The sequence below is a fragment of the Gavialis gangeticus genome, unplaced genomic scaffold (genome assembly GCF_001723915.1).
Source record: "Gavialis gangeticus isolate Ggan-Ray unplaced genomic scaffold, GavGan_comp1, whole genome shotgun sequence".
Classification (NCBI taxonomy): Eukaryota; Metazoa; Chordata; order Crocodylia; family Gavialidae; genus Gavialis; species Gavialis gangeticus.
In genome coordinates, this window is record NW_017729001.1 from 21,382,916 (window position 1) to 21,399,822 (window position 16,907).

The 16,907-nt window shown below is 41.2% G+C and overlaps 1 protein-coding gene across 13 annotated transcripts in view; it reads right to left on the reverse strand.

Annotated features, from left to right (window-relative positions):
- Positions 1 to 16,907, reverse strand: part of EP400 (E1A binding protein p400) — a 71,553-nt gene that overhangs the window by 31,254 nt on the left and 23,392 nt on the right. For 9 of the 13 annotated variants that reach the window (XM_019507043.1, XM_019507040.1, XM_019507039.1 and 6 more), the window contains 9 exons: positions 16,327 to 16,501; positions 15,010 to 15,146; positions 14,056 to 14,242; positions 12,907 to 13,073; positions 11,525 to 11,679; positions 10,788 to 11,024; positions 9,563 to 9,727; positions 7,110 to 7,277; positions 2,489 to 2,583 (listed from right to left, as the gene is read on the reverse strand). In XM_019507043.1, the coding sequence (XP_019362588.1) occupies positions 2,489 to 2,583; positions 7,110 to 7,277; positions 9,563 to 9,727; positions 10,788 to 11,024; positions 11,525 to 11,679; positions 12,907 to 13,073; positions 14,056 to 14,242; positions 15,010 to 15,146; positions 16,327 to 16,501 (1,486 nt within the window). The remainder of the gene's footprint in view (positions 1 to 2,488; positions 2,584 to 7,109; positions 7,278 to 9,562; positions 9,728 to 10,787; positions 11,025 to 11,524; positions 11,680 to 12,906; positions 13,074 to 14,055; positions 14,243 to 15,009; positions 15,147 to 16,326; positions 16,502 to 16,907) is intronic. The other 4 variants (XM_019507045.1, XM_019507044.1, XM_019507042.1 and 1 more) reach the window with 2 other exon arrangements.

Genomic DNA, 16,907 nt, shown 5'->3' on the forward strand with positions numbered 1-16,907 from the left:
CGGCTTGAGATGCACCTTTGGATGCATGACAAGGTATGGCTGGCCTTGCTGGCTGCAGTCTGGCACTGGCGGCTCATGTTCGTCTTGGAGTCAATAATGACTCCAAGATCCCTTTCTGCCTCTGTGCTTTCAAGGAGAGAACTCCCCAGCCTGTACGTATGCTGTGGATTCCTTCTCCCAAGTTGCAGCACCCTGCATTTGTCTACGTTGAACCCCATCCTATTCTCATCTGCCCACTTTTGTAGTCTGTTTAAATCTAGTTGCAGCCTCTCTCTCCCTTCAAGTGTGCCCACCTCGCCCCACATCTTAGTGTCATCAGCAAACTTGGACAGAGTGCTTTCAACCCCCTCGTCCAAATCGCTGATGAAGATGTTAAACAGTGGGGGCCCGAGGACCGAGCCCTGGGGGACCCCACTGCTCACATCTCGTCAGGCTGAGTACGACCCGTCCACCACTACTCTCTGGGTGCACTCCATCAGCCAGTTTTTTACCCATCCAACTGCGTAAGCATCAATGACACAGTCGCCTAATTTATTGATGAGGATGGGGTAAGAGACAGTGTTAAAGGCCTTCCTAAAGTCTAGAAAGACTACGTCCGTGGCGACACCATCATCGAAGGATTTAGTTACTTGGTCATAAAAGGCAATCAGGTTGGTCAGGCAGGACCTGCCTTTGACGAACCCATGCTGATTGCCCCTGAGCATGATCTCTCCTGCAGACCCCCCACACATTTGCCTCTTGATAATTCTCTCCAAGATCTTCCCAAGCACCGAGGTGAGGCTTCCGGCCTATAGTTACTTGGGTCCTCCTTCCTCCCTTCCTTAAAAATTGGGACATGAACTAGTTTCCAAACCTTCGGCACCTGGCCAGATGACCACAAATGCTCATACAGCCAGGCCGAGGGCTCCGCGATGACCCCTGCCAGCTCTCCTCAGTGGAGGCCGGGTGGGCAGGAGGGGCTGCCCCAAGGCTCTGCAGACTCAGGCCACAGTGGGACTGCCCAGTGGCACCCAAGGTGGGGCCTGGTCTGACCGGCACAGCTCCGCAGGGATGGGGCGCAGCCTCCCTGCCCGCGAGGGGATGCTGCCTGGCCGGGGCAGCACCCCAGGCTCAGGGGGCTCCCGGCTTGGCCTCTGTGCATGCCAGGCACAGCGCTTGCCCTGACTGACCAGCCTCAGCACCCCGGTACTGCCTCCCAGGGTGGGAGAGAGCATCAGTCTGCCTGGGCCCAGGGCTCGCCCACCTGCTGGGAGCACAGCGGCCCTGCGCAGTACCTGCCCGGGTCCCCATCCCCACCTCCCCCCCATCTCCCTCTAGGGGCCAAACCGTGCTGGGGGGGCACAGCCTGGGGACAGGGGCAGAATCAGCAGACTGCGACCCTGCTCATGTTCTCCCGACTTCCAGTGCCTACCACAGCACTGGCACCTGTGGCTGTTCAGGAGAGCCCAGAGCAGCAACTTAAAGAAAAAATTTTAATTATTTCCTCGCACACCTCCTTGCATGCCAGGGAAAATGTCTCTGCATGCCACTAGTTGGCACATGTGCTGGGGGCTGCCGATCCTTGCTGTATATCATTCACATGCTAAATTAGCATAATCAGTTGGGTCCACTCAACAAGGACTTAAATTTAGCACAATGTGAAGAGCATGATCCAATTTGTAGGCTTATTTTCATCTTAATTTAGAAAGTCCTCATTTTTGTAAGTTTACATTTTATCTTCACACTTCCATACAGAAATTAAATTGTTATATTCATGCTGCGTATATTCATAACTATGTTAATTCATTCATCAGAATATTCATCCTGTGCAAGCTTTTTCCCAAACCAATAAAAATTTGTGCTCTCACCTAATTTTTATATATTTTGCACAGGATGAATATTCTGATGACTGAATAAACATAGTTATTAATACACCCAACATGAATGTAACAATTTAATTTCTGTATGAAAGTGTGAAGATAGAATGTCACATATACATTATTTAAATCTTACTCAACACAGTTTTGAAAGTGTGATTTTTCAGGAAAACCTGTAAAAAGATGGTGAGAAAGCTTACGTACATACGTATGTATGTATGTCACCAAGCAGCCTGACTTTTGGAAGCATACAGACAATCTAACAGTTTTCCCACAATTTTTTCCACAACTGAAGGAAACTGTCTTTAAAACATGTTTCCATTTTTTTAAATGTAAAATCTTGTCTGCTATTCAGAAAGAAATCCATTTACTACATACTAAAATACTAGCATGTAGTATTTTACAACTAAAATACATTTTCACCAACAATCCACAGCCCACTTTAAGTTTAACAGATCTGAAATACTGGGGAAACCCCCCACAACCCCAAACTACTAACTGTTCCTGTTTTATTCAATTAGATTGTAAATTACAACCTTGAACTAGTGGAGTGAAGTATTAATATAGCATAAAGAATATGCTCTTAATCTCAAAAATCGTTGTGTTAACACAGCAAAATAATTTTGAATTACCTGTGATTGTCCTCCATGGGCAAGTGCAGGTTTTAATGCTGATCCTATGTCACCAGATGTTAAGCTAGTAACTGCTGTTCGACCTGGAATACAAACTGAGGATAAACCACGTGTTTATATCTCCTTTTTGAGACGAACATCTTCCAGGTGGGATGACATTTTACAAACACACACTTGCAGATACACAAGGTTATCATAGCACACAACCTCTCAGCGTTCATGCTCATCTACTATTCCAAGCCAAGTTTGTTACAATTCAAGCAGCCTACAAATGTTTACAGCAACTCTTTAAAAAAAATAATAATAATCCAAGCTAGCTACAAAAGCAGCACCCAAGAGCTGTCAGATGCCACCCACCCTGGCTAGACTAGAATAGTAACAGAATGTAGGTCCTCATTATTTCTGTCACAAGCTTCTTTCAAAGATTCCTGTGTTGCAACGTGACTACACACTGTTTCATGGTTGGGGAAAGGCAGGTGTGGGGGACAGCTCTTGCTTTTCATGATTTTGGAAGCCAGCCCAGTCACAAAGAAACCAAGAAGCTTCATTACAGCACCAAAAATTAAATTGATTATATTAATACCACAGTTGTACTACAAGCATTTAGTCCATTTAAATTTCTACTTGAAAAAAAGGCTTTTCACATACTGTCTCTCTCAGTTGATCTACTTATCTGTTAGTGAAATGGTAATTCATTTGTCCACAGGACAGAACCAAAGTAAGAAGTTCTTATGGTTACAAAAGGTGAGGGCGTACTTATACTCCGCATCGGTGTTGATCTAGTACAGGATCACCTTGAGAGGCTGGACACCTTCAAGTCAGCTGGTCCTGACAGATTACACCTTAGGGTACTCAAGGAACTGGCAGGTGTCATAGCCCAATCATTGGCAAAAATATTCAAGTACTCATGGCACTCAGGTGAAGTACCTGAAGACTGGAAGAAGGCCAATATGGTATCCATCTTCAAGAAAGGGTGGAAATTAGATCCTGGGAATTACAGGCCAATCAGCTTGACCTCAATCCCTGGTAAGATCCTGGAGAAAATTACCACGCGCATGATCAGAGGGCAAGAGAATAGGCCTTATGAAGAGAGGCTGAGAGCCATGGGATTCTTCAGTCTGGAAAAGTGCAGAAGACCTGGTGGCTGCTTATAAGTACATAAGGGGTATACATCAGGATCTGGGAGAACGTCTGTTCACCAGAGCGCCCCAAGGAAAAGCAAGGACCAATGGTCATAAACTCCTACAAAACTGTTTAGGCTGGACATAAGAAAAAAATCCTTTACAGTCCGAGCCCCCAAGACCCAGAACAGACTCCCTGCAGAAGTGGTGCAGGCACCTACTCTGGACTCATTCAAGAAATGTTCGGATGTTTATCTTGCTGGGATCCTTTGACCCTAGCTGACTTCCTGCCCCTGGGGCAGGGGGCTGGACTTGATCTTCTAGGTCCCTTCCAGCCCTGACATCTATGAATCTAGGAATATAGCGTTGGAACCAAAACAGATTTAGCCAGGTGGAGTGGGCTTGTATTGAGTGACACTAGATCTCCCTCACTTACTTACCAGGGCTTTAATTTACCTTCTCTTACTACTTAAGCATGGCACTATGAAACCTTCTGTTACTATAAAAAACACTCATCTTGTAGCCTTGCCAATTTATCTCTTCTCTCCCATGTTTTTTTTTAATACTCACATTTTAATTATTGTCTATATCTCCTTCTTGTGCTGTGAAGATAACAGATTTGAAGTAGCAAGCGTTGATTCCCAATCACTGTATTATATTCAGAAATTTACGTTCATTTACCAGCTACTACCCACAATGTACTGTTCCTACCAGAGTTAAATGGTAGGCACATGGGGCATTTCCACATGTGCTGCAAGATGCAGTGCCAGGTGCTTTAATTAGCAAGCTGCACTAATTAAAAGCGCCCATGCGCTATATGTGCATCAGCATCCCCATGCTGAAAAAATGGCAGCAGGGCGCTTTGAATTAGAGCTCAAACGTGTTTTGTTTCAAAGAGCCTTGCTGCCATTTTTTTTAAGTGTGGAGATGCGCTGGGACGCTGATGCACGTGACGCAAAAAAGCTGCTGGAGAGGGTCAATTTCCATGCTCCAGCTGGATTTCCAGTGCATCGGAGCAGGCTCTGCACACACATATCGGAGCCCATGGTTAAGTGCAACAGCAGCCTCAGGTCAATAAAACTTGTGCCAAAATAGCTGGCTTCTAAGGTTAGAAACCTGTTTGATCCTGCTTCTAATGTCACAATTATTTAGCTGCATTCCCTCTTTGTCCCTGCATATTTAACATCACTCAAAAGCTACTGTCCCACCCAGCAGCTGTTCAGTGTATTATTGAGATTGTTTTCCCCATTCTGAAATCTTAGTTGATGTGCAGTCAACATTTCTGAGAAACACAACATGCTGTTGTTGCTTTGCTTACACAACACCTGTCGTTTTCATTACATAAAAACCATGCCATTTGCAATTTTAGTATATGTCCATTACTACTCTTTTTTTTTTAAGAAAGCAAAAGAATAATGGCTTTAGGTCAGAAAAACTTGCTGTCATAATTAATCTCAGTGAACTCATACTCATTACACCTCCTTTCTATTAATCAATTCAGTAAGCATAAAATTAAACAGAATATTTCCATTATTATGCAAATGGAAAAACACATTTTTCCACAACATCTCTGGTTCTTTTTGCAGCCTGTCTATGAATGCAATTGCTTGTGTGTGCTTCTCTAGAAGAGCTAACTGAATGAACTACCAGCACATGACACAGTACAAGGAATATAATCAAAGCTTCAAGTAATGCCAAGGACAGTATTCAACCCAGTGGCAGATTAACAACACTGTTTTGTTATTGTTTTCCTGGTAAGATGTATAATTTCCTACCCCAGTTGGCACACATTGCTCATAGGCACTGAATACTTTCAGTAGAAAAACAGCACAACACTCTGTGATTCAATATGAAGCTGTATTTTCAGTGCTGAATCAATACACTAATGAACAATTATACCCAACTTAATTAGTGCAATCTGTGCCAAATATATTATACAATTAGAAGGAATAATCAACTATAAAGCAAGTACAGGATGGCTTCACATTTCACATTTTTACAGTTAGCACACTGCTAATGTAAGCTTCCAGAATGCATGTATTTCCTCAATACAGAAACACATAAGCAGACTAGGCAATAATCTACACTGTAGATCCTGCAGCCGTGGTTTTCTTCTAGTATTTCAAACAAAAATGTCCAAGTCCAAGTATATATCTGAAAGATAAGTTTTAATTGGGCTCTCTTTCAATATAAAAGAAAAACAGTTCCCTTTTTTACTTTAAATTGGTAGCCTTGAACTATCTAACTTTCTTGGAGGCCTTTGGCAATATTAAGAGCATTTGCAATATGACATCACAAGCTGAGGAATGAAATATTAAGCTACAGATCTTCCACCCTGTGCCACAGTCTCTCATATCTTTTCCGTCCCTAGAGCTGGACCTTGAAAGTACTGCTGTGGAGGTTTCATTCCCCAGTTCTATGTTGCACAAAAGAGGCTAAACTTCAGGGCCATGTAAATGCAGCAAAAAAAAAGGAGCAGAAAAACATCCAATTACTGCTCCTTTAGTTTTCCAAATGGCTTTCAGTCTAAAGGTGATTACAGCAAATAGTCACTCCTAATGTACAAGTACCTAGCATCGTACTTCCTGTTGAACAGTACCGTACTGCTTTGCCCTGAAGGCATCCCACCAGACAGCCAGTTATCAAGTGTTTCTCCCTTTAACATCTTAGGCTGCTTAGATGTAAAAACAAAACAACAACAAAAAACCCCTTCACTTTAAAACTCCGTGCACCCCCACGCCAAGCACAGCACATGCCCAAAAGAAGCACTGTGTTACTTTGATCCAGTTTGCCCAACATCTGTACAGAACAGGTGCTTCAGCAGGGCTTTTTTGGCACTTTTAGCTAATAGCTGATTGAATCAGCTATTAGCTAAAAGTGCCAAAAAAGCCCCACTGAAGTGTGCAATTTATACAGATGCTGCAGAGCTGGGTTAAATTAACACGCTGCCTCTTCCAGTAAAGTGCGGTTTGTTTGGGTTTTTCTCACATCTGTCAGCAGCCTTGATCAAGTTAATACAGTGGACAAAACCTAACTTGTATTTTTACAGAGGCACAGGAAAGAAATAGGTGAATCAGAAAAAGCAAGGGAAAAAGCGAATGGAGAAGTAATCACTGTAGGAAAAAGAGAGCATAAGACCATCTGCCACCTCTTCATACAACACAAATTATCACTTTGAAAAGCAGCTAATAATTTAAATTCACATTTTACCATTCTGTACAAAATGGTTTACGAGATGCAGCTCTGGTGCTGAGAAATTCTGACCATGTAAATACAGTTGCAATGTCTGTGATCATGAGTCAAGCCTTGCACCTATTCTACTCAGCTTTCTTCTAAGGGTCTGTGCAAATTTCTCATTAGGTCACATATTTCCCAGCACTTCTGAACAAAACAGGACCACCACTTCCTTTTTTTTGAACTGACACTGGCACCTGTTATTTGGAAGCAGTTTTGCTGTAAAATGTCTAAGTGGAGACATTCCTTGAAGACAAAATACCTACCTGGCTGAGTTACTGCTGTAGAAGCTGGCATGCCTGCTTGATGCTGGTTTCCCAATGCATTCAAAGCATTTTGAACAGTTCCAGGTTGAGAAACGGTCTGCATGACAACTGGACCCTGAGGTCTCAAATACTGCTGGCCTGGTGCTGAAACAATCTGAAGGACACTTCCTGCAATGGCAGAGTTTAATGTAAAGGAAAAAAAAGTTAGACTAGATGAAATAGAAGAGAGTCAAGAGTCTTCTTGGGATGGTTTAGGAACAGTGCCTCCATCATCAGTGCAGGGCTTAGACTAGATAGCCTTCTTCCATCCCTGATTCTCCAGCAGAACGGGTTACTGAAACAGATCAAGCATCAAGTTCTGGGGAATCTAATCCAAAGTGACCGAACACAGTAGACTGCTTGTCAGGTCAAAAATTAAAAACCACTTCAGTTTTGTCTAAATTGTGCATAGAAATATCTAGACTTAGGAAGAGGTTCTGAAAGACATAATCATTCTAAAACTTGGAAAAAGCAACCAACTCAAATCCCACTGCTTTGCTTTCTCACTTATATTTTCTTTTTCTGGCCTATGTCCAGGCCAACCGACCCCTTTCACAGCCAGGCAGGTTTTCCAGTTCTGCCACAATTTGGGAATTCACATACTAGGAAGCTCCAAAATCAGAGCCACAGAGAGGCTATTTCTGATCAAAAACAGTCTAAGTTGGAGACACAGCACAGGGCAGGGGTTGGGTTAAAACAGAGATGAACATTAACAGTTTCTGCAGCATCACTTCTAACTAAACATGTCTTGAATTTTGTGCCATCCAATTTACCTAGTTTTAAACAGAAAGAACAGCAGAGGTTATCATTTTAGTTGCTCAGTCCAGGGATGACCCAGTCTATGGTGATGAGGGAACACAACTGGCATTTGGGTCTTTAGCAAGGCCTGGTAGCTTGGTGGGAATTAGAGTTAGGTAATCTGTTGTGGATCGATTTTGTTTGCAGTTGTTCTACCTGCTTATTCTGGCATAATTCCAGATGTTAACTGCCTTATTAACTAATCCAATCAATCCACTCATTACCTCTCCTAGCAGCATCCCCTCCTCTTGTCCCTTTCCTTTCTGTATAACATCTTTTTACTTTCTGCTGGTCCATTTGTACCATCTGACGAAGCACCATATTTACTGAAATCTAAAAGTTTTTCCCCAAGTCAGCATGAGGGAAAAAAGCCCCTCATCTTAGTTCCCTGTACAAAATAGAGGGGGAAGCAGGCAGCTGCCATAGCTCTGACTCTGTCCCTCTACTTTCCCTCTGCAGCTTTTGCCCCCCACACTCCCACACATTCCCCACCTTACTGCAAGATGCAGCTCAACTCCAGCTTGGACTGGGTTCCCTGCAGGGCATGGAGCACATAGAAACTCTGCCCCCTGCCCAGCCAATCAGTAGCGGCAATACTGCTGCACTGCCTATCCAGTCAGTCAACAGTGTCAACACTGCTGCATGGCCAGCAAGGGCTGAACTTACCTGCTGTGCTCCAGGATGGATCAGAGCCCAAGTAACAAGCAGCATCTGGCAGTAAGAGGGGAGGTGTAGAGAGGGAAGAAGAGGTAGAGACTGGAGAGTTGGGGGGGGGGAGAAAATGGGGCAGAAAGGCTGTACGGGGAAGAAGAGGGGGTAGAGAGTAAGGGGGTTGCCTGACAACCCCCCCATCCCTAGCCACCTGACTCCCCCAGCCACTGCTTTCCCATATGTAGCAGTAGGGGAGCTGGGGTGGGGCGGCAAGACGAATTCAAGACAACTTTCCAATACTTAGATTCTATACCTGGAAAATTATAACAAATGTATACATTTTCCACATACAGAATCTAATCATTGGGGAGGGGGATCATCTTAAATTCAGTGTCATCTTCTATTCAAGTAAATATGGTAGGTAGTTGCCAATGAAAGCAGATGCCTCTCTGAACCAATTAGTCTCTCAGGAGCACCCTACCAGTAGTAGTGTTACACATCTCTAAGGTGCCCTCTGCTCCAGATTCCCACGTAGAAGTGTCGTAAGAATGGCAGCTATGGCTGCCACAGTCAGCCAAACTTCAGCTGCTGCTGCTACTTAGGGAACAGACCACGGTACTTGCATCTCTGCCCCCTGCCCTACCTTCTCTGCCTGACTCCAAACTAAAACAATTTTGTGCTGACTCTACATAACGCACTGGTTTGTTCTATTTGCACTGGACACATTTTGGAACATATCCATGAAGTAAATATTCAAATACACAGTAGCTATCTCCTTTATGTAGCATATTTTTTAAGTGAAATCTACCCTGCCTGTCGCATACAGTGAACAGATAACAACAAACTATGTTGCTAAGGGGCGGGGGGGAAATCTTTTTCAAATCTGGTTCAAGTACATACAGCATTCCCCATTCCAATGACCTAACACTTCAGTACTGGAAAACCCATGGTCTGAAACTGAGTACCTTGCAGCTGCAGAGGCTGCCCCGCAGTGAGCTGACGCAGTTGGCTATGTGATAAAGTAAATTTATTCCCTTGAAACTGCAGTGTTACAGGTGTCTCCGGCTGAGCGATTCTGCCTTGAGCTCCTGCTATGGAGGCCAGTTGGGCTATTTTTACTACCTCACCACCTGTAAAGGAGGGAAATATGCATTAAAGACGGTCCTCTGGCTTTTGCAATTCTCAGTTTTGGTTAGTAAATTGGTGCTGAAGCACCTTCCATGCATAATTCTATTTAGTGCAGTAAAAGTGTCATATAAAAGTTCAGCAGGTATTACTTTGAGTTTGTTGGATGAACTGGAAAGAAACAGATCATTTAGAACTAAAACGTCAATGTTTTAGAAGTGATCCTTCCACTTTTATAAGCAAAAGGTGTAAGAGCTACCTGAAAACTCATGTGACACTTTGTAACAGAACAGGAAGAGACATTAAAGTGATTTCCACTGCCTTTTCAAGAGCGCTGAGAAAGATTTAAAGAGGAGACAAAATATTCACACAAAATATAGTGAGATAGAGGTGCATTTTATATACAGCTCTGAGATTAAAATTTGCTGCTGAAGCATCATTTATAGTAAGTGGTCTGCACTGAGACAAATCAAAAAAGCTTTAACACAATACGTACCAGAAGCTTTTTATGATTTAAAAACAGTAAGGTTACACGCATGGAAGCATCAAGTATTAAATTATTTAGAAAAGGCCAGCACAAACACGTAGCTTTTGTAAAGGCAGTGCATTACCCCAGAGATAAAATTAATACATCAGTGCTCAGTATTCTACATACATGCTAATAGGCAATGCACATACAACCTTAAAGCAAAGCCTTATTGCTTTTCTCTGCCTAACAGTTGCGACTTTTGTCTCTGCGAGAGAGGCCTTTTAGCAGATGGATTAGTGTTTAATATGGAAAGAATAATTAGGACAGAGCTAAAACATTTGTTCTGAAGGAAGTCTTGCCAGCAGAAGAAACATGCAGAAATAGGAGATTAAGTTGACACCACTAATTTATGTCCACAGCAATTCTATTGTTTCTTATCCAATTTTTGATTGTCCTTGGTCATAAACAATGTCGTGAGCAAGGCTAATCAGAAGAGTGAAAAAAACAACAATTCTGTACACATTTTAGGGTGCCTAGTAACTTAACCTCATTGTAGTAAGAAGGTGGGAGAAACCTTGAAAGGGGAGGCCACTTACTAGGCAACCGTGCCTGGGCCTGAGAGGTCAGTACCAGCCTCTGAGGCAGCACACTTTGTTGGATGGTGTGCGAGGGGGCCTGTGGCTGGGTCTGGCCTAGCTGTGAGGCCTGTGCAGTGGTCTGACCCCGCTGTTTCACAGGATTGGCTGTGCTAGTTGCTGTGGTGAAGGTCGCTGCTGGCTGGTGTCTTGGAGCACTGGTGGAAGCCTGAGTTGTCTGAAACTGTGCGGCTGCGGCTGCAATCAATAAGGTTTGTTTGTGCAAGCTGTTAGAGGTCTTAACTCCACTGTTTTAAACAACCTGCATTAAAAAGAAACCTTCCAAGAGGATATTAAAATAGCTAAAGGAATGGCTTTTCCTTACAGACTGGGATTTCTACCCATATTTATCCCTCTAGCCTATTTTCACATTATACAATCAGTAAGTATGTTTTAAAAGACTAAAAGCATACCCATAAACTCCTAAATTGGGCAGAACATTAAATACAATCAGGGTTTAAAAACCAACTGGGCCACAGGATATTCCATGCATTACCACAATTAGGCTACACCAAGCTTAGCTTAGCTTTGCACTACACCAATAGATCATACAGTAGCAACTAGTGGGAAAATTTACTGGCAATTAGTTGGTTTGCATCTCTGTTTTAAGAGCCATTAGTATTCTAGACCATTAAGCTGGAGGAAAGAAGAGTTCTATTAACATACTAACACATATCAGTGTATACTGTTCTTCTTACCTTGGTTTGCAGAAACCGTTGCAATGGGAGATCTCCCTCGGACTTGTCCCTGCTGAGTTACTGTAGCTGTGGTCACTGTGCGTTGTACTTGAGTGCTTGGAAAAACAACAGTCCTTCCCTCAGGCTTCTGTCCATACTGAACTGGTTGAAACAACCTGAAAATTATAATGTAAAGTAAAAGTTTCAGACAAATTGCTTAACCCAAACCTCTACAAATTCATTCATTTCCTCCTCAGTGAAATGCCTTCCCTGAAGAATGGGACAATCTAGGTCTTTGATTAATTCCTACATAATTCCAACTTTTCTTTAAAAAAAAAACAAAAAACCCAAAAAAACCCCCAAAGGAATTGTTTCACTTTGCTGTAATGCTGTTTTCCCTGAGTCTTTAGCTTCTACTGCTGCTGCTCTTATTCTTGGCTTTTCTGAGCAGCAGCAGCAGCAATAGCAAAACACTGAGTAAAAATGTGATTCATCTCATTACTAATCTTTAAAACCCTGTGGGCAAGGATGCAACTGGCAGAAAGAAAAAAAAAAACAGGAAAAAAAAAAGAGAAAAAGGCTGCCACTGCTACCAGGGAAACCTATAACCGTGACATGTGGACATGTGCAGAATAATTAAAATGGTGATCGACTTCAATCACCAAAGCTGCAAGCAGGAAAAAGAAAGGGGCCATTACAAGGCTTTCAGAGCGATGCCCCATGTCCAGAAAGAGAAGTTCTACAACTTCAAGATGCTGCAGATTCAAATCAGGTTCACAAGAAATATTGTTACATTTTATGTCACTTAACTATTCCTTATGCAATTGTAGCCATAGCTATATGCCTGAAGGACTTGCAAACTACCTACTAATACAGAAAAAAGACATACTTTCAGTTTCCTAGAACTAGATGCTCTCTCTCTATATGAATGTGAAATATATCACACTACAGGCCAAAGGAAAAATTTGGCAAGCCAAACTGAGTCAAAGTAGAACTGAGCCATGTGTTTCAAAAAACCATACACACATCATAACACCGTGTTATGTCATGCCACAGTAAAATTTGGCTTTTCGTCAGAGCCACTAGGCTGACATCATAAAACCCTGATTTACTTCCAAATATAGAGCATCATAAATCCACTTGAGTAAGCCAATATCCACAGCTTAGAGAACAAGGAGGCTAAACTGTGCAATACAAGAGTAATGAAATAACTAGGGCGTGATGTGGTCCTAACTAATCTAATACACTACCAGAACCAGTTTCATGAGTAAATATTTTGGAAGTAATATGAACTCTTCAACCAAATACAGATAAGAACCAGTGACTAACCACATCTCAAACATGTCACCAATATTAAATCCTTGCTTTTAGCCAACAATATTTTCTTGTAAAGTTGTACAAACCTGCTTGGTTTGAGCTTCACTGGGTTGGGTCTGGGTGGAGGTGGTGGTGAGCTATAGATTTCTTCAATAAGCTTTCTGGTCACCTTTTGTTTTGGCAAAACTTGTGCTTCATAATAAGTCATTTTATTTTCTATGCCAATCAGATCAAAGAGAGACGTATCTGTATCCTAGGATTATTGTGAAATAATAAGGTGTCAGTGCATATAAGTAATAAAGTTCAGAGTAACTGGCATGTCTCATTACTCAGTTTATATAGCCCGAAGGTAACAAATGTTTCTAGCTTCTCTCATTTGCTGCATTTATTTAAAGAAAAAGAAAGTCAGGTTTACTTCTAGTTAATAGATGTTATGCTGAAATATCTAACTGCCTAGGTAAAATCTACAGTTAAGATTCCCATCCTGACATTGGCTAGAAGTGGAATTAAATAGGTAGTCAGACTACTGTGCAGAAAACAGAACTTACATAAAAATTGCTGGAGCTTTTCCAGTATTTCCAATATCCTCATTAATTAAATACCAGTAAATACAAAACTGAAATACCAAAGACACAGGGCATATTTGGATAATTAAAACAGCATAAAAATATTCAACTGAGTGTTTTTAGTATGCCTGTTACTATCAAGGCACAGTATACACAAGTTAAAGACAACAAGCCCATCCAAAAAGCTCACGCCTTTCATCATTCTCTTCTTTAGCGCAATTATTTTCCTCTTCTTGCAGGAGTATACTAAGGCAAAATGAATGAGGACCTCCCCATGTTAAAAAAGTTACTATGAATCCTGAAAACAGGAAGATGATTATGGAACCTGAGAGTAAAGTGGATTTTACTGTAATTTATTCAGATTTTGCCTGTCCAGAATTTTTGTAGGTATAGGAAAGTTTCTGAAGACCAAATCCACAACTGCAATGCAAAACAAAGCCAATCTCTGCACAGGCAGCTGGAACATGAATGCCAATCAATTACTGACCCAATTCTGAAAACTCATCAACAAATTATTAGAAATTGGGAAAGATGTAGTAAATGTACCTTGAACTAGGTATGTACCAAATTCCTTCTGTTTATGATCTGTAGTTTGACCTGAAGCATACACACGGTAGTAAATACCTAAATTCTGCAAGGGCAGTTTTTAAAATTCACTTTTCCACTCACCTTCCAAAGATCTGATTCTAGAGCTTTTAGTATTAGTGAAGCAGTTCCATACTCCAGTGCTTCTGACACATAAGAGGAGCTAGAAAACCTGGGATTTATAAGGTCCGGATGATTACAAATCCTTTGCAGCTGCATCAGAACATGGAGGACACTGACAAAATGTCCACTTTTAAGTGCATCTTGGGTTCTGTTGAAGAAAGAAAAAATGTAAATACCACAACTTCAGCTTAGCTTTCATAAAGAGCTGACCTTAACCTCACAGGGCCAGAATCTGAAGTGAAAAGTGTTACGCAACAATCTTAATATGTGGAGAGAAGCATCAGAAAAGTGAATGTGAATTTGGGACAGGCACAAAACTGAGGGACCAACAACACTGCCTAAAATCAGATAGAGTCCAAGGATGTAGGGATTCCCCACACAATGCTGCCAATAGATTACACGGCTTCCTAAACACCTCTTGGGTATAGATCAATAGTTACGTTGAATTCTTCTAGTTTTGTGAAGTAGAGAGCATCCACCAGAGGTAAGAATCAAACAAAAGCAGTTTTTCCTACTGACCACCAGAACTCTATTTATACAATTTCCAGAGGTAAATACCTAATCATTCAATTTTTTAAGTCACTGGTTTTCAACCTGTGGTCTGTGGACCCTGGGAGGTCTGTGGACCATGTCTAAGGGGTCCACGAAAGATGACTACAATCAATCAAAAGTATGTGAACAGCTACACTTACAATTCAAAGGAGTCCACATCTCCCTTCAAAATTTTCAAAGGGATCCATAAATACAAAAAAGGTTGAAAACCATTGTTTTAAGCTCATAATATCACTTGCCTCAAATTTTAAAGCTTCCAGTGTAGACATGATTTTCACTCACTATGAAAATGTTTGGAGGAATACTAAATGCCATCACCCAGCAGAATCACAGCATTTTTAACTTACTATTAGAATTCCTTACCCTGGTTGTAATATGACATCTTCATACATTGCCTTTTGCCGGTTAGAAAGACGACACTTTAGCACATGCTCATATTTTTTCGTAAGTTGCTTTTCAACATCTCTCTTTGATCTTCGCAAAATAAATGGTTGAATCATCTGAAAAGTTTCATAAATTAAAAAGAAAATTCTCCTCCACATTAAGATTCAGTTTGACATCTGAGAACTAAGATTATCCAGACATGATGTACGTAAGTGCTAGACCTATGCGTAACGTGATTATGCTGCCATACAAATGCTTGTAGGAACGCTGTTTGGGGGTTTTTTTTCAACTTCTGGCTAATTGTGCTCCAGAATCTAAGCTTTTATTATTGGTTTGCTTGGAGGGTTTCCCCCATTTTCATAAAGAAAATCTCTAACCCTTTACACAGTGGGAAAAAAAACTTACAAATTGTAAACTGAAATGTAAATCAATGCCCATGTGTGCTGGCACCTTCAAAACCAGAGCTTTCAGAGATGTGTGAAGTGCCTCTATTCATTACAAAGAAGTGATAAAGACTGTTAATTATTTCAGTGATAATCTTTTTAGCAGATGCACAAACTAGCAAGATTTGCTAATCTTGGCATGCAATGGAAGAAAATTTGGGCAGGGTAAGACTCAAAATCCAAACGATTCAAACTGCTTTAACTAAGTTGTAGGTTTATATTAATGTAGTTAAATGAGAACAAACCTCTGCCAATCTAAACATGACACTAATGGAAGTTGCTTAAGTCAGTTTCTTGCTTGCTTAAATGCATCTCTGGTGTGCAACAAGGAATAAGGAAATTGGGACCCATTCTTCATGTTCCCTCTCATATTTCTTCCATGGTAACAAAAGCCTCTCCTTAGGAACTAATGCCAAAACTTCCTTCCCATATCCCTGTATATCAAGAGCTCCAAAAACCTATCCCTTACCCAGCTCTTAAAATCACCAGCTTATCTCAATAATATAATTCTGTACTGTCACTAGAAAAGTCTTTGACACAATGAAAATCTGGGGGCACCAAAAGTTAACTGGATGCAACACAGAAGCCCTTCTTCAGATTTAATCAGGAAGTGTAATGGATCTTAAGAGGGATATGATTTGAAAGGATCTGTGTCACATAAGAACAGGGACCAACACACGACGCTATTTTGCCAACATACATTGCAAAGCTTAGAGCACAAGTTCCTATATGAATTGATCCAAGTGTTAAGAAAAGGCAGAAAATTCAGAGTTCAACTAGCTGCCCCCACAACCTCATTTTTTCATCAGGTATGATTGAAGTAGTAAAGATGAAGAGAAAAATAATAACATACTCTGTGTAATCTTATGACAAGTTTATGGCAATAATCCTGGTTTTCCTCATTGGCTGCTTTTACTGGAAAGTCTAGATAAGGTCTGGAAATTCCTGGAATTAAAAAATGCACCATGGTCCACAACTCCATCAGAGTATTATGCAAAGGGGTGTCTATCAGGAGTAAGCGATGCTGGCTGTAAATAATAAAACAAAGTTTGTGACATACCAAGTACTAGTTATTAGGTACTCATTTATGAAAAATGAGACACACCTACTGAACACATATTAGACTCAAATGGTACAGCATACAATACTACTAAAATAACCTCCATTGCAAATCAATTTAAAACAAAACATCTCCTTCCTTGGAAATTTTTAAGAGCAAGTTAGACCAACACTTATCCAGCATAATTTAGACATGAATGAACCTGCCTTGAGCAGGAAGCTGGACTAGATTGCCTGAGGTCCTTTCCAGCCATATTTTCCTATCATGCTATGAAAATAAACCCAAAATCCAAATTTCCTTTATCATTGCCCAAGGCAAGATTTACTTCTTCAGTAAATAATTAACAGACGCAAATAATCTGTTTGCCTAACATC